Source organism: Rhinolophus sinicus, chromosome 11 (genome assembly GCF_057876585.1).
Source record: "Rhinolophus sinicus isolate RSI-liver-muscle chromosome 11, RSI-T2T, whole genome shotgun sequence".
NCBI lineage: Eukaryota > Metazoa > Chordata > Mammalia > Chiroptera > Rhinolophidae > Rhinolophus > Rhinolophus sinicus.
Window position 1 is genome coordinate 9,168,888 of NC_142511.1, and position 25,921 is coordinate 9,194,808.

Below are 25,921 nucleotides of genomic sequence, written 5' to 3' on the forward strand. Positions count from 1 at the left end.
TTTTCTGTTCATTATCCACAGTTGTCACTTTTTTTTTTTTTTACATTCTTTTACTTAAAAGAATACCTTTAGTGTTTAAGGAACCTGATTATCTCTAATTCTAGATAGTCATCAACTTCCTTAAACAGAATCTACCATTAGTCTTTGATTGGCACATGACTTTTGAGCATCTATTTTTTAATAATAGTGTTACTGCCTTTTTTTTTAATTACTTTACATTTTGGTACTTTTCACTGGAGGATATGAAAACACCTTTTAATATGTGTTTTAAATAATCATGTAATAAGAATGTCTCTATAATATTAACATCCTGGTTATTCTCTGGCTTCACATGTCAAAAGTGTTGCTTTCTATATCCAAATAAATGAAAATTCAGCTTAGCTTCATTAGTTTCTTCAGCTCTAATCATATAAGGTAACAGTTCTGGCAAGTGAAAAACAATGTGGGAATGTATTCATTAATATATAATTTATGTGTAAGTGGTTTAAGGTTTATATATGTATTTAGGGTACTATTTAAAGTGTTGAGCTATAGATTTCAGAGGATTTAACTCTATTCCTCTTACAGTAAAATACCTCCTCACCAAAATATGTGAAAAGTTATAGTTTGACATATACTTTAAGCTTCTTTGAGACAAAGTGTTGTACATATTCAAAAGAATATAAAGATGGAAAAGCAATCACATTACTTGTCCTTTAATTGCCTTTTTGAAAACCAATTATTCCTACTTCCAATTCTTTATCACAACAGTATATCGAATTTTAATAAGTTCAATAGTAATCCTTCAAAAATTTAATAGACATTATTTTAATATAATATCTACTATTACTTTGAATTATATTTGCATTTAATTAGCACAGGTGATTTATCAGTCACCATTGCTTGAAGACAATTTGTTTTTCAAATAAAGGACTTTGTGTGATATTAAAATAGAATTTGTATAGTGGATTTTGCATGTAGTGGCATATTTAATTTTATCCTTAAGATATCAGCCAATATCAGTGTTAAATTTCCTGATTTTGATCATTGTTCCTGGTTATATGTGAGACTGTCCTTTGTTTTAGAAAATATATCCTGAAAGCTGTTGGCAGTATAGGGTATGATGTCTCCAAGTTTCTCAAATGGTTTAGAAAAACAGTGCACATATATACTAATAATATACACAAGAGAATGATTAAGCAAAGGTAACAAAATATAAACAGCTGGTGAAGCTGATAAAGGGTGAATCTGATAAAGGGTATATAGGAGTTTCTTGTACCCTTCTTGCACCTTTATGTTAAGTTTGAAACTGTATTAAAATATAAAATTGTCCTCCCCAAAATCTCCACCAACTTTAGCAACTTTAGTTATCAATTTAGGAAAAGATATATTGTCATATATTACCTGCCTTTATTCATTCCTGAGTACCTAGTATGCAATAATAACAGAGCAAGAGACAAGCCACTGAGTCACTAGTTTTGGTTTCTTCAAGAAGGACGGAAATCCCAGATGAATTAGGAGGAAAATATGGTTCTTGTAAAACTGGGAAATAACCCTCAGAATTCTGCTGGAGCATTTTAAAATTCTATGGATTGAAAGCAGATTACTTATTACATCTTATTTGAATATCCTTTTCAAGTGTAAGGCTTTCACACAAAAATCTGTCCATGAATGTTCATAGCAGCATTATTCATAATATTAAAAAGTGGGAACAGCCCAAAGTCTTATCAGTGGGAGAATGTTTGGCCATAAAAAGAAATGAAGTGCTGATACCTGCTGCAACAGGGGTAAAACTAAATGAAAGAAATCAGGCACGAAAGGCCACATGTATGATTTCAGTTACATGAAATGTCCAGAATAGGCAAATTCATAAAGAAAAAATTTAGATTAGGAGTTGCCTTGGAGGCTGCGAGGAATGAAGAGTAACTGCTAATGGGGACAAGGTTTCTTTTTGAGGTGATGAAAATGTTCTGGAATCAAATTACAGTGATGGTTGCACAACTATGTGAATATATTTAAAACCACTTAAAAGGATAAATTTTATCGTATGTGAATTATATATTTCAATAAAGCTCTCCCTATCTAATTAAGAGCCGGAGACCTTATATAACTTTACGTGATTTGGCTTACTATTGTTTCACAGACCTCACCGTTTCTTTTTCCCCTGGCTCATTCCAATCTAGCTGCACTGGTCTCCTGACCATTGCTGCTCCTGGGCCTTTTTACTGGTTTCCCTTCCTCTTCCTGAGAATCCAGCAATCCATTCCTCAAAAGCCAGTCTCTCCAAGATGCCTTTCCCGTCCACCCTCTACAATGCAGACCTCTCCCAGCATTACCTACCCCTTCCTTGCTTTACTCTTCTCCTTGGCACTAGTCACCATTTAACACAATATGCATTTTGCTTTTTTATCTGGTATATTGTTTTTCTCTTCCCTCTAGAATCTTCCCTCTAAAATAGATAAGCTCTGTGGGGGCAGAGATTATGTCTTTTATTCACAACTGTATTACAGGGTTGTTAAATGAGTGGGTCTGGAAGTGTAAGTATGGGACAGGCAGCTATAACAAAATCAGGAATAGCAAGCATATTCCTGCCACCACGCATTATCGAGATGCTTTTCATATTTGTAGGAAAATAATGGATAAAATAAAATCAACAGATGTTGACTAAGTACTTAACTACACGTATGTAGGAAGGTGCATGATAAACCACCAAAATGGATGGGATTTGGTTATTTGTTGAGAAGATTATTGTGAAACATTATTTCTAACAGTTCTACTCACAGTATTTTGATGCCTTTAACTCATATTTTAGCAAAATATATAGCCCACTATAGAATGGTGGCATCTTCGGGTAAGTTTTAAGGAACATTTTACAGAAGGAGGCCTGATTCTTGCTATGTTCTGATTGTAAGTGGGGGGAAAACAGTGTGATGCCTTATATATTATAACAAAATTTCAGTCCAACACTTTTGCTAACTCTCTGTTTACGAAAGGCAAATTTATGGTATTGGATTATTTTGATACTTCTCTGTCTATACTGCCTTCTCTTTAATAAAATAAATACAATGAAAGATTTATTTGTTCCTTAACCAGGTTTTATTTTGATAGTTGATTTGGAGACTAATGGTTTGGATCTTTACATCAAGAGTATATGGAATTCTTTAGCATTAATCTATCTTGATATATAGAATCACAATTTCACTAATATATCATTCAATAAATATTTATTAATCATCCACTATGTGCTAGGCATTATAATTTTTTAAAAATTAGTAGAACACAGCTTTTGACTTCTAAAGGCACAAGATACAGGGGAGGAAATCACTATGTAAACAAATTCAATAAAGTAATAGCAAAGTATGGACGAGAAAGCTATTAATTCTGTCTTAAGGTGTCAAGGAGGATAGACTCAGAAGTCTCAAAGGATCCGTTCGATATTGTCAGATATGTAAAATAAAAAGAATAACAGGAGGTGCCAGAGTCAACACAAGTTTTGAGCTCCTACTGTGGCCAGATAATGCTCTAGACAGTGGGGATACAATGACCAAAACAAGAATTTTTCCTGCTCTTGTGTAGATTACTTTCAGTGAAACATGCAAAGGCATGGAAGTGAGGTAAACAGTACAGCATGGCAGAGTCAACGAGAATCTGGGGGCCCCTCCCAAGAAATCAGGAGCCAGATTGCACCAAGAAGTTGGAAGTTGGTGCTCTGAGCCAATGATTTCACCCTGGGAGCTCCAGCGATCTGTGTCTTACAGTTATCACAAAGGGGTTATCATGCTGAGAGGTGCTAAGCAAGCAGACCCTGTGGATTGTGATAAATGTCTTTTATTTATCGCTGCTTTTCAATTTTACGTAGTTATTTTGAGTAATAAAATGCAGGCTTATTTAAATATATTATGAATTCCTACCATTTTTTTTTTACATTTTCTATTTTCTCAGTGGGTTCTATTGCTGCAACTGCTTTTAAATCACTATCTGTCAAAATGACTAATCTTAAAAAGAGATCCTAAAATATCCAGCCTATCTCCTGCCAATGTTGAAGTTGTTCAAACTTTTAGAGCAGCCATCCAAAACTTCACTAAATATTGATTGAACTCCTTCTAAGTGCCAGGCACTGCTCTAGACTCTAGTGGTGCAAAGATTAATATAAAACAAGGTCCCTGTCCTCAGGGAACTTACAAAGAGAACAGAGTTCAGATGAAGAATAATGAAGTAAACGTGGAGAGAAGGGTATGGATTCAGGATATATTGAGATAGTAGCTGTTTAAGCATTGAGAATTCTCTCACTGATGGCAGACTACTAGGGAAGAAGGGAGGGAGGGAGGGAGGGAATGAAGGAGGGACGGAGGGAAGAAAGAGTAGATTATTGAGAACAGAGCTAATGTTTTGCTAATTCAGGAAAAACTGTCTTTTTAAGAGTGTTGTTTTCTTATAGCAACAAATCTAATCAGTCTCCGGAGAACGGGGATATGCGTGATTTATATATCCCTGAAAATATCTCCTCTGCTTGATTTTTCTCAGCCTTTTTAATAAGGTGAAATCATCTTAAACTGTGTGAATATGTAATGTAGATCCTATAAAACATCCCTCTGGATCTGACTGCTTCACGAATGACAGTATAGCAAGGGTTGAAGGACAGTCATTTGCTTCATTGGTAGGTCTCCGGACCTTCATCCCAACAAGCCCACTTCTCTTACTTCTTTCAGATTTCAGCTTCCTCCTCTCTCTCTCTCTCTCTCTCTCTCTCTCTCTCTCTCTCTCTCTCTCTCTCTCTCTCTCTCTCACACACACACACACACACACTTCCCTTTCTTTCTCACTAAGAAAGACAGAGCTATTGACTAGAAGCCCAGAGTTGCCCCCAAGTTCCGACCACCGGCTCGAATCCTTATGAAGTGGACTTGTAATATCCTTAATGTTGCTGTTGGCAGCCAGTTCCAGATTCCATTATTGTGGATCAATGCCGTCGCCATGTGAGGTGGGGGGAGGAATGGAGGAGAAGAAAGGAGGGATGAGAGCTTCCTAGTCACAGATTTATCAACCTGCCTTTGCTTGCAGGAAATCTCCGTAAAGGGGGCTGGGATGCTGTTGAAACAGCTAAAGCAGGAAGGGGGTTAGGAGGCTGCAGTTCTCTCCGCTCACTGAAAGGAAATTTGAAAACCTTTCTTCTTAGAACAAAACAAAATGCTGAATTTGTTCTTTTGCCTTTGTTTTTGTTTGATGATATGCTCTACTTAACTGATGAGCTATTGTGTTGTCCAGTTATCTAAGCTGCTTCAGTGTACGAACCTGTTTCTTTTTCTTTGAGTATCTTTATTCTTTATTTTCCTTCGCTTTCTCCTGATTAAACACAGATCATTATTCAGTTTTATCCTGGCTTTCTCTTTCAGGCTAAAGCTTAACACCAAGAGACAGAAGGACAAATCTCTCTTCCCTTCTCTTCTATCACCCTCTTTTAACCCTCTCGATTTCCTTCCCCTCCCCCCTGTTGTATTAGATTGATGTCACAGAGACAGAATTCAGAGTGGAGGGAGGGTCACATTTTCTCTTTCCTTATTACAGCCTGGCTAGCAATTTAAGTGTTGGACCCCCAAGAATTTAGTCGCTGTATCTTTCTTTTCCCACTTCATCATTCAGTAATTGTGCTCTGTATGGAAAAGTTTTCTGGCTGGAGAATGAGTCTCCTTTCCCCCGGTGATGTGGCCGAGTGGCTGGATAGTAGCACCGAAGAGGAGAAGAGCCTTCTGTCGTTTCTGGGTACGGTAGGGCTCCGCTTGTTCTTTTAACCCTGTGTCGTCTGAACTTCTCTTACTTTGGGGAGTAAGACCCCACATTTTCCAAAATCCACTTTTGGATTTTTTTAAGAGGGGGAAGAGGAATTACGAGAATGTGTTTAAGTTTGCTTTTCAAGTTTTGTTCATGTCTATAGAGATAGTGCCACCAGCATTGGCTCTGAGAAATAAGAGAGAGTTTGCTTTAACAAAGAGTGCTGGCTAGCTCCGTGCAAGGCTCACCATGTCATCTGGGCAGCTGTTCGTGCTATTAGACAACTTGTGCTAGCCAAAATATATTACCGTTTTGCTATACCTCTCCGTACAGTGATGATGAGGCTTGCTGCGTGGGAGTGGGACTAGGCTTTGTGTGCAAGAAAGCCAACATATGGATTGAGAAGTTGCTTTTATGCAAGATGTGAAATATCTGTAATGTTCATATATAAGATTTCTACTGAGTGTATGCAGTAGGACACATGGACCAGCCATTATTTTAACTTCCCATTTACAGATGCTTCCTAATGAATTTCTAAGTAAAGCAGTTATTGATCATGGAATTATTGATGTAATAAACCAATGCCTGGGAAAGTTAGGTTATAAATCAAATTGTATCTTAAATGTAATAGGAGAGCTTGATACTTAGAGAAATCCTGTTTGTGAATACTTTTGTTAGATTAATAATTGTCTTTAAATTTACCTTTTTTATACATTTTATTTATCTCACAATAAATCAAAGGAAATATTCCTTAAATATAAGTAAAGCTTTATTATAAATGGGCAACACTTATGACCTTCTAATTTATTTTGCGTAATATTTTTTATGACCCATAGTCTTCTGCTATTCCAAAAAATATCTCTATCTTTTAAAAATCTTTGTTGTTATATTTAGCATAGATTTCAGTTTTGTTTTATTTGAGTCAGTTATGTTGTCAATCTTAACGTTTTATAAATGATTTCTTTTTTCATCAGGTCTTTTCTAATTTATAAGGACTCAGGTACACATACTTAGATATTAATTCTACTCTTGATTTATTTATCATAGTCTCACATACCTTGGGCATTTGGGTGACTATAAGAAATTTGTGTACCTCTTAACTCCTTATTTCTCTGAAGCCTATCTTATTCTACTTGCTTCCCATTCCCCCCCCCCCACCCCCACACACAGACACATAGAGAACCATCAGTGAAGGAAAGCAAATACAAACATCCCTGAGTGAAACCAACCACTTAGACCCCACTGCATCATGGGAAAGGAAGGCAGAGTCATTACTGAACATCTTTCCCTTGCTCTTGCATGCTTTTATAAAATGTAATTATCTAGCCTCAAGGTTAATTTCTTTTTTTTGGCCATTACCCCACTGTGCCTATAAAGATTTTGATCAAATAGAGATGGGCAAATAAAAGGTATTACAGTTCGTGCCCCTTCCCACCCTCTGTTTAGGATAGTTAGTAAATCCCTCTCTATCTACAGATGGAGATTATAAAGACAAAGGATGTTAGAACATGCTTGGAAGAAAAATGCCAATTCCTACAAATTATCCACCTAATGGAAGAAAACCGTGGCATATGCAATAGCTAGAACACAGATAAGCCAGGGTCATGATTCTACTCCAGGGCTATACCAGGAAGTTTCGTTACTGAGTAGAGTACACAGCTACGTATCCCATCTTCTGCTGCTCCGGGGCTGAGCCCTGGATGTCAGCACGTCTTATTTGGGGAGTGAAGCTCTCTCCTGACCATGAGTCGCAAACACCTCCTTCTGTGGATAAACAGGAATTTACTAAACTCCTCTAGAGGAACTGGGAGCAAAACCGTCTCAGATATTGCTTGTAATAGCTGAGGATTAAGCAGAGCCCTTGTGAGGAGTCATTTGCTAATGTAATTACCATTAATAAGAACATGCTTTTCCCAGTGAAGATGCTAAGAGGAAAATAAGAAAACTTAATCTACTTTGTGGTGAATCTAGGATAAGTGGAACCAACAGAGATATTGTGTCAGAGAACCTATCAAACTATGCTTTCGTTGCCTAGGGAATTTTATGGCGGATTTCTCTCCAGGAGAGGAAATGAAAAGTACTTTGTGCTGGTGAGGCTTTTCTACTTCACTTTCAGGCAATAGCCACTTAACTGATATTCAGGACTTCCTGTTAATTTAGTGCTCTGGTGGTTTGATGCAACTTCATAAAACTATGCCCTATTCTTTATTCAGAAAACTTCCATTATTCCCTCATCATCAAAACACCTTACCCTGGAACTTATTCTGGCCCTTCCCCCTGACATTCCAGCATTTTTTTGGGTGAAGAGGACTTCATTCCACCAAATTGATTAACTTTCTATATCTTGGACAAATATTGCCCTTTCCTACCTTTTGATGTGCTGTTTCTTCCATCAGCGGTGTCCCTTCATCCAAACTGAACTTTCCAAAACCCTACCCATTTCAAATTTTGCTCATGAACAAGACTGTGCTAGGTACTATGGCTATATACAAAAAAGCGCAAGATAAAGCTGCTCGTGAGAAGGATAGAATTTGGTTGGGGAAAAACCATGAAGTATGTACAATTAAGTGAGAAAGATTTAACGATAATTTAAGACAACAATGGAGATAATAAAATAAGGCAGTACCTTATTGTGAAATGATTTATCCAGGCAAAAATTGCTTTGGGAGTTATCATTTTTGATTAGGAACACTGAAGATTGCTTTACAGAGATAGGATTTAATCAGAATCTTAAAATATAGAATAGATTTTTATGGAAATAGTGTTTTCTGTATGAAAGGAGTATCATGAGGAATATTAAATTATGTTCCTATCCAATGAGTAACATACCTAATTATCTTAATCTCCAGTTCATATCCAACTGATTTGAAAGAAATGAAAAGTTCATATAAAGAAGTAATGAGAGATAATACTTAAAGGATATTTGGTGGCTCACGGCGTGGGACTTTCATGAAAGGCTAATGAGTAACAATTTATCCTGAAAGCCGTTGGGAAGAATTCAAGATTCTTGAACAAGAAACAGATATGATCAAAATAGCTCTTTAGAAAGACATATCTGAAAGTGTCCCAATAAGGAGAAGCGACTAGAAGCAGTTAGACCTGTTTTAAAGCTATTACAGTACTCCAGATATGAAATGAGTGCCTCTGTTTTAACACTTAACTCTCTATATTGTAAGTAGTGGTTTGCTTATTTATTATTAAAGCCAGACTGTGAAGGCCTCCACAACAGGAGCTCAATCCTCTGTCTTTTCAGAACCTGGTACACTTTGGGTACAGATGAATGTTTGAGCAGATCAGATGAATAACTGAGACAAAAAGGTCGAGAGATTACGTAGGATCTACCAGAATTGGTGACAGATTGGAGGAATGGGGACATGATGAGCCAAAGACTATTTCTGAACTTGGGAGGATGTGGTATTATTAACAAGAATAGAGAAGTTGGGAAAGGGAGTCAGTTTTTGAGAGAAGAAGAGGAGTTCTGTTTAGATATATTGAGCTTGAGGTGACTAGTATATATTTGGATAGAGATACAGTTCTGATGATTGGAAATGAAGTCACAGAAAGCGACATTTGAGAGCCATCTAGAGAAGAAAGAAAGTTGAAGCTCTAAGCATCTATCGGTGATCTACTGTTGAGAGAATGTCAAGAAAAAAGAGAGGGCAAGGACTGAACCTTGAATCACCAATGGTGGGGGTGGGGTAGGGTAGAGAGGAAGTGGAGATACAGAGGGAATGATCGTGGCATGAGGAAGAAAGCCAAAATGGTGGGGTATTGCAAGTGTGGAGGTAGAAAAAGATCAACAAGGTGGTCTATAGCATCAGTGGTTAGAAAAACCAAAGAGAAGTCAGAAAAGACCACTGGATAGCACAATAATTTGAGATTTTTGGTAACCTGTGGAAGTATCAGTGCTATTTCATTAAAGTTGAGGGAGGAGAAGTCAGATTTTATAATATTGAGAAAGATACCAGGTGGTGAGACAGTGAAAGCCATAGATGAGTCTCTTGCCTGGAGAAATCTGTGACTGATAGAAAGGAAAAGGTGCGTTTTCTAAAATTGGGGACACTTGTGCATATTTTCCAGTAGAGGAGAGAGTAAGATGTGGACCAAGAGAGGAGAATAACTGATAGAACAAAATCCTATATTGATTTGGGGGCTAGGTTGGGATTGAGGGTGCAGGATTAATCTTTTGAGGGGAGAAGGGAGAAACTCATACAGGAATCAAAGATGCATGCAGAGATTTAGTGACAGAAAGTAGGGAAGAGGAGGGATATAACAGCCATTGTATTATTCTTATGGCATTTATCTTACCCAATCTTGCATTGTAGCTAGTTATTTGTGTACCTAATTATTTTGTTATTTGTGTATCCATCTAGCACTCCCCGCTACTTCAGGGTAGATATCTTCTCTTAATATTTTGGTAGCTTCCAGAGCAACACTGAATAGATGCTTAGTAAATGAATGAATGAATGAATGCTATTCAGATACCCAAAAGTTTGAGGTGCAGCCATTTTCACGATTATCCAAATTATTCTGTCGCATCTGCCTTCCCCCCCCCCCCCCACTTTTCTACGACTGTTCTCTGTTCTCATATCTGCAAGTACCATATCTGTTCTCATATCTGCAAGTACCATTTAAGGTACATTGGTAATGTTTGCAATTTTTATTCAGTAGATTATTATTGGGTTTTCCAAATTCTAGAATAAGAAGGAAAATATTCAGCAAATATTTTGTACTATTTTACATTTTCTAAACTGAATTTAAGTGATTTGATTTTATTTCATTAAGTGAAGTCATTTAACTGATAGAATAATTTTATAAAACAAAAATGTAATTTTAACAAAAACAACATTTTTAAGTTTCTAAATGACTCTACTGACTATCATTTATTATTTGCTATTCACAACTATTATCTGATTCCTAAAATGACACCTAGCATGGGGGAAAGCACATTCAAAAATTAAAATTCCCATTTCTGATTATATTACAGAAGAGATATCCTGAAAAATAATACAAAAACATCATATTAATTAAACAAACATTTAAAACTAAATGTCTGAACTTTCCTTTCAGGAAGGAAAGGAAATCCCCAGGAAGAGAAAAAAGAAAACAACCGAAAATTAATGTAGTAAATTGTCCTGGAGGCATTTGCCGTTCTCAGAATTCCAGAAGGTTTAAGTTTTAATGGCCACAAGTAGGAGATGGACCGTAGTGAAAAATTAGAACTGAAAACCACACCCCCTTGTTCCTCATAGGACTGGATCTCTTGATGAGTGAAAGTGGAAATAAGAAAAAAACCTGCTCACTGACAAAAATGAACATATCTTACTTATCTTAGTCTGGACTGGTGGGGAAATTCATAATCACCATTCTGATAAGGTAAAACTAAAATAATGGACAACAACAATGTCAGAGATAGGAAGGAAGTAATTGGAATTGACGTATTCTAAGATCGTTAAATTATTCAAGAGAAGGATGGAAATCAGGATTAGCTATAGGCTTTAAGTATACATTTTAAAATGTTAAGGACAACTATTAAAAATATAGAAATAGAGTGCGTAATTTTAAGACCAGTAGAGGAGAAAATGAATTTTTAAAATTTGATCACTCTGAGAAAAGGCAGAAAATGAGAAAAACATAGAAAACACAAAATGATAAAAGTAAAATCCAATTATATCAGAAAACACAATATATGAAAATGTTGAAAGGTGAAAATGTTTGGACTCATTTTTTTTTTTTTAATATTATGAATGAGAGAGACATAAGGACCCAGGAAGGTTAAACGTAAAAGGTTTGGGAAAAGATATATCAGGCAAATACTAATTAAAGAAAGCTAGCGTAGATCTTAAAATGAGATAAAATGGAACTTTATGTCAAAAAGCATTACTAGGAATAAAGGAGATTCCCTACAATAATGATAAAATGTAGAAATCACTTGAAAGCTATAACAATTTTATATGCACCTAATAACAAAGGCTCAAAACTTACAAGGCAAAAATTGACAGAAACGTAAGGATAAATTGATAAATCTAGAATCCTCTCTGCAAATATTAGTATGGCTATAGAAGATACACGAAACATACAATAAGCTTGAGTTAGGATTCTATACAATGGGCATGTATAGAATCCGAAACCCAACAATTATGTAGTTTTCTCAAGCACGTATGGAGTCTATGAAAACCTACAACAGACTTGGGTATAAACAATTCTCAGCAAATCTCACAGTCTTTGTATCATACAGAATGTATTCTCTTGATCATAGTTGAACTAAGTTAGAAATTAGTTAACAAAAATTTACTTTTAAAACCTTTACTTTTCAAAAGTTTTAAAGTTACATATATATGACTCTTTAATCAGAGAAGAAATAATAATGGAAATTATAAAATACTTGGAACTGAACATCCTGCAAATAGTACATATGAAAGCTTGTAGGATGTTGCTAAAACAGTTGTAAAGTGAAACTTACAGCCCTAATCTTCCATATTGAAAAAGAGAAAGACTGAGAATTAATGAGCTAATTAAATATTCAACTCAACAAGTTAGAAAAAGAATAAACCCAAAGAAATTTTAGGGAAAGAAAGAATGAAGATAACAGCAGAGGATAATGAAATGGATGACAGAAATAAACGTAGTAGAATCAATAAAGCCAAGAGTTATTTCTTTAAAAAAATCCAATGAAAATCAGTAAAACTGTCAAGATTTATTCAAGACAAAAGAAAAAACACAATGTTAGAAATGAAAAAAAGGGACACAATTATAGAAAATCAGAAACTTGAAAAATAGATTATGAAATACATTTGAAAATTTAGAGAAAATGGACATCTTCAAGAAAGATGATAGTTTGGTGGTGTTATTATCCTCGTTATGTTTTTATCATTATTAGTAAGATCAATAGTTATTAACACTAAGACCCAGAGATATGCTTTGTATTTGAAACTTATGCATCTGATGCTTTGTATAAGATACCATGTAAACATCCTTGAGCAGTTTTCTTAGTCTTTCTGGTTGAGAGTGTTATTTGCTGTAAAACTATTCTGTACCATCCCATCCAGTACTACCATGTGAAGCCCCAAGCTGAAGAAATGGAATTCTTGTGGGAGTATTCCTTGACTAGAGAGAAGCCTGTTCTCCAATTATATTAACAAGAAGAAATGGAAAATAATACCTAATATCAGAGAATAAATTTGTTGAAGTACAGAAAAGGTGGGGAGAGAGTGGATGGCTGTACTTTCGGAGAACTCACCACATTTCCGTACTTAGCACCAATTTGTACGTATTGAAGTAAGTGTCTAGGGCATGCAAACTTGAAAGGACTGCTTGTTTGAGTGAAGTACTGCATTTTAAGTGATACAAATTGGATGAATTAAAGCGGCTCTGGGGATTTGTATTTCAGAGCAGCTGAATGGTAGTGACTGTCAGTGCACAGGCATTAATGCAGTAAACGTGGGATAGAGCAGAAAATGTCCCCCTGAAAATCAGGTGAATAAAATCTATAAAACGCCCAGGTGCTCAGGTGTTAGCAGCTATATAAGTGCAGTATGTAATTTTCTTCTCTTTGCTCTTGTCCCTTTTCCTTTATAAAATTGTTCTCTACCTGCATCTTTAAGCTTCCATTACCTATAGGAGTCCTTTTCATGAAGACTTTTTTCTTCTACATTTTGCTATTTGTTATAAAGACCCTCTTTACTAAAGAGGTACAAACCCATCTCCTAATACTATTCCTTCTTATTGTGTTTCTTAAACATCTTATGTGCCTCCGATGGAAGAAGAATTCTCCTAATGTAGAATTCCCAGCATGGAGAGCTAAGTTATTTGCTTATTTCATTCATTAATAATTTGAGCCACCGACTTCTCATATCCTATTTATATAAATAGACCATAATGAGGTCGACTCATTCAGAGCAACACTGTACACACTGAAATTTCAGTGACTTGAATGGGTGCGCAAACACACTTTAGTGTGTATTCAATTTTCTATCATGCTGTGTTGAAATGTTATTGATTTTTAAAAAGGTTATTGAAGTGAACTGAAAAATTCCCCTTTTAAGAATATTGGAACACTAGTTTCCTAAGTATAATATCCAGAATATTAAAGGAGCCTGTGAATAATTATAATTGGCAGAGCATTCCATCACTTATGTTTTATAATCTTGTATACAGAATTACTAGGAATTGGCTTGGGTTGCCCTTCATGTGAAATATTTAGACATACTCTATGTGCCAAACTGACTGCATCTGTGAACATGTAATGTTTTTGTGGTCTGTCATAACTAGACAGTTTTGCTGTGAGAAGGATATTTTGGTTCCTTACTTCATTGTCCACCAAATTCAAACTTTATAAATATCGTCCTACGTTTTGTTCATCTTCATGTTAAATTTTCTGAATTACTTTCCCGTTGATAAGATTAGTCCCTTCTTTTAAATTTGCCCATACCCTCGTCCAAGAGAGTAATAATTGTTACTACCTCAGGGGCTGTCCCAAGGATTAAGTAAGACAGATATTAGACCTAGTGCTTAGCTCATAACAGACACTTAATATTTGCTAAAACTATCATAAAAATATTTCTACCCTAGACAGATTAGTTACAAAAGAGGTGCTTAAGTAATTTTTACAGTATATCTTTTTCTCTTTAAAAAAAGTATTTTTGAATCCTTTCATCTACCTTTTTTTAAAAACTCTGATAGGTAACCCAGTCTAAAAGTGGTAGACATTATCTGAATTCAGGACAATTTTGGCTGTATTATGTATGTTAAGTATGTGCATATATGACCTGATGGCATATGGACTTCGGTTAAATGTGGTTGAACAAAAAGTAAATGTAGTTGCTGCTTATCGATGTTTAGCTCTTATATATAGTGACGTTAAATAGCGTACCTTTGTCAATTGATATTTTCAGAGGGTTTTGGAACCTAACTGCCAGTGAAACATTTATGTATATCAAACATATGGGATAAACATTGCCCTTTACTCTCATTCCAAACATAATATTCCAGAATTCTTTCAATCACATTCATTATTCAAACTCCTCAAAAGAAAACAATTAAGAAAGCGCCAGTAAGTGTCTGTCCATAGGGTGTCTGTGTGATTTGTGCTTCCTGGTGAAGTGTACGGTGCTTTTCTTTCGGAGTGCAAAGCTGAAGTCCTTACGTGCAGGCCTACAAGCTACAATTTGTCCCCACTCACTGACACGAGCCTACTGGCCTGCTGCTGCTTTCCCCTGGAAGCTTCGTGTGGACTTCCCTCTGCCGCAGAGTTCCTCCCTGAGAGGTCTGCAAAGCTGACTTCCTTACTTCCCTGAGTATTGCCTCTCACTCACCTTCTCAAGGCAACTACCTGTTCACTATATTGACTATGTTGAAATTATTATACCTCTTCACCTCCTTCACAGGCTTACCCTTTTTTCCCTCCCTGCAATGCTTTTCCACATTTGCTTCCTGACAGATGAACTAAAGGCTGTGAACACACTTCTAGGTTCTGAAGGCAGAGGTTGAGTTCTGTTTGCTGAACAGGCACCCAAAGTTCCTTTGCCCCTATAATGACCCAGTTATCAAATTCTTTGTCACACTTTTCAAAGAAAGCACATTGACATAGAGGAAAATGTGTATGTCGAGGAAACGACATTATAACACTACACTTTGGATATAGAGAGCCCCTTTCTTCCAGAATGCTAATATTACATCAAAGCATGTGAACTCATTCATCATGCCTTCATCTCTGGTCGGTCTGAATAACCAGTTTATTAATGAAGACCAGAGCAGGAAAGGTGAAATGGCTCACACAGGGCACACAGATAGTTGCCAGGGCTGCTCAGAAAAGCACCCAAATGTTCTCTTGAATACACCATTCTGTGTAGAGCTGGATTGGAGGTTATCTCTCATTATTATGAGTTGTCACCTCAACTCAGTTCATACCCAGTGACAAAGGAAACAAAGAGATAAGTTTAAAACTTAACCAAGCTTTTTATAAATCTTTTTTGCCTTTCAATCCGAAGATAAATATTATTTTTAGATGATGAGAGAAAGTGAACAGAATAGTTTCAGACCTTTATCTACTGAAATAATATTATATGTCTCTTGTCTCAGTCTTATGGAATGAGCATATTTTAATATTACTATAATTAAATGTTGTGACTATGAAAAGAGCGTTAATTTTTACAGTAGGTGAAAATAATGAGATAGCATGTAATGTGAGTGGGGGTAGGGGAGAGAGCTGTCTAATCCGGGCCTACTGGAACCACTATAGATTTTCCTTCCAACTCAGCAGAAATGTAGCTTGAAGAGCATAGTAGCAGCTTTTCTTTCTGCTTGGAGATTTAAAGTTAAAAGTAGCTGGACCAGTTTAATATGCAGGCCTACCTGTGATTAACCCAGCAAGTTGTTAATTCTGCTCTTGTTGATGCTGATACCGTATTTCAAAGTAGACATTGGTTCTTGGGTTATATATTCTTCTCTCAGCTTTGAAATAGTTGTGAATCTTCTGAGAAGCAAAGAACCTGGATCTTCAGAGGCCTTTTTTGCATCCATACATTGTTGTGGGGGCTAGAAGGTCAAGAAGTGGAGACTTCTTCCTCTTATACTACTAGGTTGGTGCAAAAGTAATCCCAATTTTTGCATTTATTTTTAACCTTTTAAACCGCAATTACTTTTGCACCAACCTAATACTAGTTGATGTGGCTTATTTTGTATCCTTTCTTTTCTCTTCTTGTTGGCAATTGTTCAAACTGCAAGAATAATTTAATTTCTTCTTTTTGAACCCAGTAACATTCTTTAAGATACATCAGAGTTATGGGTTTTTTTGTTTGTTTGTTTGTTTTTATACAGAAAGAGAATCGAAAAGTTAAAAAAAAAAAGTACAACAAATAATGTATTTGTTATAGTTTGAAATGTGGTTGCTCATTTAACCAATGTAATTTCCAAATAGTTAAAAGTATTGGAATATATTTATTTAATGAGTTCATATACCTGCAAACTGAAATTAGACGTTTGGAAGAAAGTAAGGAAATAAGTTTCTTTTTTTTTTTCCTTAGCCAGAACAATGCAAATTAAGGAAAACTGTTTACTAGATCATTTTATCCATTCTAATGGAACTTCTTTTTCTCCCAATTTGGTTTCTCGATCAATTATTCTGAGATTAAAATATATTCTATTCTAATATTGTCTCCTGTACTTTCTAATTATAGGTATTTAGCAGAGGAAAGATGAGGTTGTCTTCTACTTTCCCCACCCCCTCTGCCCATCTGCCTCCCCCCATATAGACTTGCCTAACTTGGGTAATCACTCTTTAAAGTCATGTTCCTGAAGTCTGAAGATTTTGTTCAATGTGCTTTGACGAACTGATGTGTTTATATGCAGTGCTTTGTGCCATTCCCATGAATTTTAGCCAATTACACTGCCATTTTTTAGAAATGTGCCCTAGAAGTCATGTGTGCCTAATTCTGAAAATGGCTTTGTGCACTAAGTCTCATTTAACCACTGATGGTTAGTGCACATTTGAGAGACTTACAGTTATTGGCCATGATTTTAAAACAATAATAGCATGGAAGTTTCTTGTACTGCAGGCATGTAAGACGTTATATGTCAACCTCTCTGTCATTGGGAATGTTGCAATTTGGCTTATGTCTTACTAGTCAAGATGTCACAGAGAAGATGTTTAGTCATGGAAAGAAAATCAGTGTTCCACATGCAAAGATAGTAATAGGGTAAGCGCTTCCAATTGGATTTTCATAGGCGGGATTGATTTGTGTGCATTACCGGGTCTGTGTAAAATGGTGTCCTTTTGGCACTGGCAGAATATAAATTTCAGTAAATGTTTTTTCTTGCTGCAGATTAGTGTAATACAGTAAAATTTTCTGTAACTGACGGGAGGCAGTGGTTGGGCGTCTGCTAATAGCCTGAAAGTAACTAATGAGAATGTGCAGTGGGAGCGATTGATTGAATAGCTGCAGTTCTGTGTGTGTCTTTCTCGCTTGCTCTCTCTGCAAGCTGTAGGGAGGGAGGGGGAAGAGCAAGACACAGGGAGGGAGCGAGAGAAAAAAAACGCTTTCTCTTAAGTGGAAGTAGCACGGATCCCAGGGGCCAGGAGGCCAGAAATGGAAGTTTAAACTGCATCTATCTTTTAAAGGGAGAACAGCAGGAATCAAAATGTCAGTCTCCGGAGTCACAGTTTACTCCTTATTTTTTAAGATCCGGAAGATAATACAGAATACTTTTTTTAGGATGTGGTTTTTCTTTTTCTTGTTCATGTTGAGATTATCTAATGTTATCTGAGAAGCTGGATTCCTATATGTCTGTCAGTTGAAGTGGAGATGGGAAGCAGTTGTGATAAAGGTATAAAATATGTATATATCTATCTATGTGTGCGTGTGTGTATGTGCATATATATGCATATATATGTATATCACTGAAAATTTAATTTAAATGTAGCCTTAACATAGTGTATAGTAATTAAACTGGAGATTATCACCTTATGTGCAAAATCTGAAGCTTGTTAGGTAGTTTGAGCAGATTTAGGATTCCAGAGTAAGATCTTAGTGAGGTCATATTGCCAGAACAAGGAGAAGCTGATCTATTTTTATATCTGCATAAGCATATATGTTATTTTCTCCTGGCAGCAGCTTTCAGTTTTCTCATGGCCCTTTGGTTGCAGTCTGGTGAATCATCGTATCTGCACCAAACTGAACTTTGACCTTTGTGCAAACTGTCAAATCATGTGCAACACTAGACTATATTTTGTTCGCAAGAATATCAAAAATTTCATTGGATTCTATTAACTCCTATATTGCTGACAAATAGAAAAGTCGATTCATACACTGAGATGCAAAAATTAAATGAACTTATAGATATTAAACATAGCTCAGAGGAAATTACGTTCTATATGTGCACAGATAAAGACATAAGCTGTCACACAAAGCAGATTCTTAACTGTGACCATCCCCTAGTGTCTTGATTGTTCAAACACCAGAGATAAAGAGACAAATTATGTGGCTATAGAATGTAATGCACCTTTAAAGCAAACTGATTTTTTTGGAGGGGAGGGAGGGGTACCGTAATTTTACAACTTAATGAAAGATTTTTAAATTGGGGTGTTTAATGATATTTCTTTCTTCTTTTCCAGAGGTGCCGGCAGAAAGATCCCCCCGCAGACGGAGTATCTCAGGGACCAGCACATCAGAGAAACCCAACTCCATGGACACTGCAAATACCTCACCCTTCAAAGTCCCAGTAAGTGTTTCTCTTCTCTAAAAGAAGATTTTACTTTTCTCCTTTCTTCTTATACTTAGAGACAGTTACTAAGGAATCAAAACATTTTGCTCCTCAAGAATTTCTTTGCCAAACTTAGGTTAGAGGACAGTGTTATCAACATATATAGATTAACTGTGGCTAATGTCCACTACTTTCCGTGTAAGGTTTTAGGGAATATTATTTTTATTTGTGGGGTATTTCTAAAATATATAACTAAATACATGAAATTCAAATTCCCCTATACTATAGAGTGCAAATCTTTGCAGGATGCCCTTTTATCAAGTTACTAGCCAAAACCTATCACAACTCTAAAAATGCTTGGTGGGATTTTTTTTTTTGAAATGGGGTGTGATTCCCCCACACACACACACCCACACAGCTGGAACACAAGTAGAAAATGTTGAGACTCATAAATTTGCAGAGCAAATCATCAGAGAATTGGACAATAGTGAGTTCTAATCCTGAAATCTGACCTTTGCTTTGCTTAAGTCATCTTTTAGATGACCATTTAAGTGCTTAAGAAATACCCTGGGGGAAATAGCCCAGTTTAAAATACTTCTTAAACTGACTAGGCAGTACTGAGAACCAGCATTAAATCCAGTGCTGAGATGGGAAGGCCATCAGTGATCAGGTCAGCTGACCACCAGTTGCAGGCCTGGTTTGGACCTTCCGATATAACTCTGAGTAACCCAGATATTAATTCATCCACTTTCTTTGTTTATTGAACAAGAAATATACTTAACTTCCTAATCATATCAGTTTATTAAAAATTTGTTTTTTGTAAACTTTCATGAAGTTGATCATTATTGTAGGTACAACAGAAAACAGTATAAAGTAGAAATAGATTTTTCTGGGTGAAAAAATGGGATTTTTTTCCTTTTAATTCAGCCAAGTTAATATGTTGTATTCTTTCTTTATTTATTTCAATAGTATTTTTTTTTTAAGTTGGGGTGACCTTTTAAGTAGAACTGATATTTTGAGATACACAAGTAGGTATTCCTTTGTAAGTTAACCAAAATGAATGTTTTATTTTGGATTAACAGTGAGGAGCAAGATTTCTCCTTATTATATTTTAGTGCCTTGTAGAGTTTGTGGATATCTGTTACTGTGACCTTTTAAGTTTTTACAAATTTTCTCATTTTTAATTATCACAAGCAAATTTTGGATTAATATCCAAATTATGACAGGAATTTTAAAATACCAGATTTCATGCATTTTACTAAATTTCTTTGTTCCACAGACATAGCTATCTATTTTTCAAAATTCTTTCATAAATGAAAAAAGCATTTTTTCCTCTCCCCTCTCCTTGTTTTCCTGATGAAACAGAGATAAAATATACTGCAACTAACTATTCATATACAGAATTTGACAAAAAGGGATTGAGTTAGAATTTGAAGTTTTCTTACCATCATGCTAAAATAAAATGATGAATTCTTAAGTTTTTCTAAGTCAATAACTGAAAGAATATCCCTCTGCTATATGGTAACATTGAAGTACTTCTTAAATTGAATCTGAAGTTCGTGGCTGGGCTTTTAAAATTTGAATTAATTAGAAACAACAATTTTAATCGCTACTTAAATAGTAAGCTGGCAGCTAGTATAAATTATGCCTTACTAATAAGATTAATTACTCTTGAGTAAAAGTAATCAACCAATGATGCATGTGCTTGAAGGCTAGCACTACTAACCCACCACTTACTCAGTTGCTAGTCTCCTAACAACCTCAGCCACCTCATGGATGTAAAACTATTGAGGGAAAGAAGAGGCCTTTGGCTAAACAGCAGTCACAGAGCCCATGCATTTAGCTCTCCGGGAGAATTGAACCATTCAAAGGCCTCACCTAGACAATTGTTTGAAAAAGAACCATCAATCCTTGAACACTGGTTGCAGAATCATAAAAACAATCTGAATCCACTTAGGATAAAGGCAGATAGCCTTACCTTTATCAACAGCCCTTAAGGGTATTACAGGATGGATAGTGCAGTAATTGCCATTGACAATAAGGATCCTGTATCATCCAGAAAAAGTGAAATTATATGTGTTGTGCTGGGCTTTTTAAAAAGTGGAACTGTATAATATTGGATGATATATATCCATTGAGAATATTTAAAATGTGGAAGACATGTGATGCTTATAAAACTTGCTATCAGAAAAATGTGGTTTGTGAAGTACCTCTTTCTTTGATAATGCTGGATAAATAATTTATATTCTTTTAAGAGAAACCATAATAGGCTGGCTAAATGATGTGCTGCAGTACTTGGATGTCTGTGGAAGCACATTGTATTTTTTAAATTTTCTTGTAATACCGATAGCTACTGTGGCTTACGCCACTTAAATATACTGCCGATAAGAAGTGTGTTTTCAGATCAACGCAGAATACTTCTATAATTCATATCACAATAGACTCTCTGAATATGGGAAAGCAGTACAGAAAGGAACCAAACTTTGAGATACTTAACTTTTAAGTTACTTGTATAGTGTCTCAAAGAAGGTCATTTCCATGTCCACTTCATGAAGGGGCAGAAGTGAGACTTAAGCACAAGTACCTGTGGTTCTAGAGGGCAGGTGGCTTTGCTTTGGTGGACAGCAGGTTCACCACTCAGCAGGTGGACTAGAAAAGGAGCTAGCAGTGGCCTCTCCAAAGGGCCTTATTCTGCCCAACTCCATTTTCAGGCGTACGGAGAGCAGATAAAGCAAGCTTTGACTGAAGCGATTGACAAGGACGCACTTATTGAATGCTTACTTTGGGCAAAGTATCGGTGAGTCACCAATTATTGATACTTTCTTGGCACTATACTTGGTGCTGAGGAAAACAGAAATGAACACAGCAGAAGTTTCCACTCCCAGAGAACTTAAAGTCTAGTAGCAAGAGACAGAACAATGGCCACATGCATAAGGAAGTAGATAAGCACGGTGACACGAGTTTTTCACTAGGCCCTGTGGAAGCTAAGGCTTTCCCGAGGAGGCATTATTTGAGCTGAGTTCCAAAGGCTGAATGAAAATAACTGAAAAGGGGAAAAGACTCTTCCAGGCTGAAGGAAGAGCATTTTGGAAAGACACGTTTCACAAGGTGACTGCTGCTTCCAGGGAATGTGGAAAAGATTCAGGGGGTCATGAATCGAAAAGAGTGTAGGCAAAAATCCTAAGAGAGAAGGCTGGAAAGATAGGTTGAAAGAAGACTGTGAGTGGGCTTGTTTGTCAAGTTTAACTAAAATTTGCTGGCCACTGAAGCATTAGAGATGTGTTGATTGAAATGGCGCAAAAGCTAAACCAAGTTGTATGAATACTGTGAAGCATTGGTAAATTACTTGACTCCTCCCCAAGTGACTCTTTTTCCTCTTGCTGTCACTCAGGGTGATGGGTAAGGGACTAGCATTCAATGCAGGGCCAGCACAGCACCCACCCCTGGCTATCAGCTAACACACTGCTGATGGTTCTAGAGCAGCAGTTAGCTTCAGGGAGACCCAGGAGAAGCCAGTGTGAGCGAGTTGCTTCTGTCCTGCTGGCCGCTGCTGGGTGAGGCAGAAAGGAGCCAAAGCAGGGAAGCTCAAAACCTTTGTGTATCTTCCTCATTCCCCCCACAGCTGGGTTGTTAAAGACTTCAAATACATGACTAGTAGAGCAGTGTGTTCATGTGTTTTCCTTACTCAGTGTAAGCCATCTTTATGCAGGCGGCACACAATAGAGTCAGTAAGTTTAAAAATAAGGACATAAGTGAAAGAAAGGGAACTTATAGGGCCACTGACTATAGGTTAAGGCAAGGACTTGGATTTTAAGATTATTTAAATATATTTGTACTTTTATCTAATCATAGCCATAAGAAAAAGGAGAGATCTAAAGGATAGTTTTCTGTTCTTCCTCCACTCTCCATATTTCTTCACCTTAATTCCAATTGTAACTACAATTAATCCTTGAACAATGTGGCGGTTAGGGCCGCCCACCACCCCTGAGGTCGAAAATCCACATATAACTTAAGTTAGCCCTTCACATATGCAGATTCCCGACTGTGGATCAAAACTAGCATTTGTAGATCTGTGTTCCTCATTAGACAATGAATAGCTCATCTACTCATCTTTGTTGCTACCCCGGTGCCTAACATACTATCTTGCACATAGTAAACACTCAACAAATACACATGAATGGACAAAATACACATAAATTATTGAAGGACCAGAATCGAGTATCTCTCGCACTTACTGTTTGGTATGACTGGTGATGTTTCTAGCCAAATGGATTACTAAACCATTTAATAACCACTAAGAGATCATTTGGAATGAATGCGTGTACCTCTGCAGAATAGTTATATTTTTTTCCTCAACAAAGAGGAAAGAGAGATTTTAATTTATATTTGGAATTCAGGGCTATGGTATTTTATGTATATAGTGTATCTATTTATATTGGGAAGTGAAACTCGATAGATTTCTTTATTTAATAATTTGTTTCTGTGGATATTTCTTTGAGCCCTTTAGGTGTCATACATATGTATTAGCTTCCAATGTTTTTGCAAAGCTGAGTTTGGACTATTAGATTCTTCAAGAATAGTTTTTGTCGTTTGAATAGTTTTTGCCTCTTTTTAAAGATCCCATTTTTCGTTTTTTTCTTTAACATTCTGCTAGTCTTTTTACCTTGGTCGTATTTGTGTTTTCCTTTAAATAAGACATTCGTTCTGTGGCTTATACATTGTTAAAACTACACATAAATGATATTATAGGGGCTATTCGGAAGAAATGAGTAAATTAATGAAAAGTTATCCAGCTACTTACATTTGATTCAGAAAGGGAAAAGGATCACAACTTGTAATGGTGTATTTGTTTCATGTTGCCTGAGTTTTTGGAACAGCCTTCTTTCTTTCATATCCTACTTATAAAGTGACTGTAGATATTTATGCTTTTTATATCACGTCTCCTTAGACGAGCCCTCAGTTTGGTTTTGGCTAAAAGAAAGCTGCTTGTGTTCCGGGCCAGGTGCTCGGCTTTGTGTTCTCATTTCCATAACACAGTGGTCTGACTTGGCCTTCCGTGTGAATATAACACAATGCAGCCACAGCTGCTTCGTTTGTATTAGCTTTGAGCTTGGCTCTGAAAGAATTCAGGCCCTGAAATATACGCCAAGACAACCAGAAGCAGAGTTGAACTAACGCAGTAGCTGACTATTTCTGTGTAAGCCTCCCTGCGTTCTTGTCACAGTGACACCTGAGCGTTCCTGATCAGCTATACATCCTAGATACAGGACTGGCAAAAGATGAAAGCTGTGGATCGTTTTTAGGAGGAATGAAGCTTTGGAGTAATAAATGTAGACTAAGTTCATGTGTCAAAAGAAATGTTACATCTTTTCTCAAGTATCAAGATATCAGGCTCAGTGGGTATTGGTCTCTGTTTCGAATAGAATCCTCAATAAGATCAATAAGATCCTCAACGAGATCTTTGTTTTTCTAAGTTCAAAAGAGACACCAAGCTTCATGCCCACTTAATAGAGACCAGAAAGTGTTCATCGTCCAAACCAGTGTTTACCACTCTGGCTATGCCCGATAACCACCTAAGGAACTTAAAAAAAAGAAAATACCAATGCCCGCCTGGGCTCCACTTCTAACCAGTTAAATCAAAATCTCTGGACTAGAACCTAATCCTCTGTATATATTTTTTAAAACTTCCCAGAAGATTCTAACCTGCAGCCAGGGTTGAGAACTCTTCATCTACACGATTGGTTGAAATATTAGGAACTCATTTTAGTCAGTGTCTTCCCTGTAGACATCAGTGCTTTCTTCTGTCCTTTCAAGTTTGCGTAAGAAACTGAGACAGTACCTGGCATTGTCTCAGTGGCCTGCTCTTGTTCACAAACCAGCTGCTGCGTGTATATTAGTTGCCCTTCTAAGGATTTGCCACAGGCAGTTCAGATGACCAGTCCACAGTTACAGAATCCTTGCCTTATTTGTGGCATGGTGACCTCTGGCCAGCCTAAGAATCTCAGTATTAGGGGTGAAATAATAAATCTGAATTCATGGCACAATACTATTTCAATTTTTGTATTCTCATTGCTATCATATTTCAGGACACTTAAAAGTCCTCTACTGCTTAAATATTCTATATCCATCTTTCCTCTTTCTCTTTACTGACCATCTACATGGAGTTAAAATCTATAATAGGATCACCCTGCAGTGATACCTCATTTAATAAAGGGTATATTTATATTCAAATATGTATGAATATTAATATATGAATATATATTCATATTATACATCTGTGAAAATATTACTACCAGAAGTAAAAATAATGTAATAAAGATAAGGATGTCAGAAGAGAAAAGTTATAGTCTGAAAATATTAAATATTAACTATACCTTTAAATCATTTTGTAATCAGAATGGGTGTAATTTTAAAATCTTTTAATGATAAATATCCTAGAAAATATAAAATTTGGAGCAGGGTAAAAAGTACTAAGATTAGATATGACCCCTTAAGGGGGGGAAAGGCGATAGCAAAAACCTGGAGGAAAGTACATGGCAGGGAATATTGCCAAGATTCTAAACTTGAAAGAATCAAAGAATGACAGAAACCCTTTTCAATCTGTGGCTATTCTTAGAAATAGGTTTGCAGCATTGCTAACTAGTGGATATTCCAACTGATCCTACCCAGGAGATGAGGGCTGTTGGAGAGAGAGGACGGGATGAGCTCACTTACAGCTCATTCTTCTGGGGAGTGTAGTAGAAGCCCCTCTTCTTCAAAGCACAGATATTTTTCTTCTGCTTTAATGGGCTAGTAGAGGCTTAACACCTTTCCTTTCACTGTTGGAGAGAAACGTTTTGAAAGGATAGTGCCCACTTAAGGGAGCATATAATTAGCCACTAAGTAGAACTGGTATCAGATGCTCGCCTCTTCCACAGATGTTCGAAAGCTACGGATATAGAAAGGAAACCCTGCCAACTTCTTGATTTTGCTA

At 36.4% G+C, this 25,921-nt stretch overlaps 1 protein-coding gene across 11 annotated transcripts in view; it reads left to right on the top strand.

The window, feature by feature from the left end:
• The window catches only part of RASAL2 (RAS protein activator like 2), a 263,171-nt gene that overhangs the window by 169,685 nt on the left and 67,565 nt on the right, over positions 1-25,921 (top strand). For 9 of the 11 annotated variants that reach the window (XM_019729474.3, XM_019729562.3, XM_074322349.2 and 6 more), the window contains one exon: positions 18,860-18,966. In XM_019729474.3, the coding sequence (XP_019585033.1) occupies positions 18,860-18,966 (107 nt within the window). Of the gene's footprint in view, positions 1-5,116; positions 5,740-17,722; positions 18,073-18,859; positions 18,967-25,921 lie in introns of those variants that run through there. The other 2 variants (XM_074322353.2, XM_074322350.2) reach the window with 2 other exon arrangements.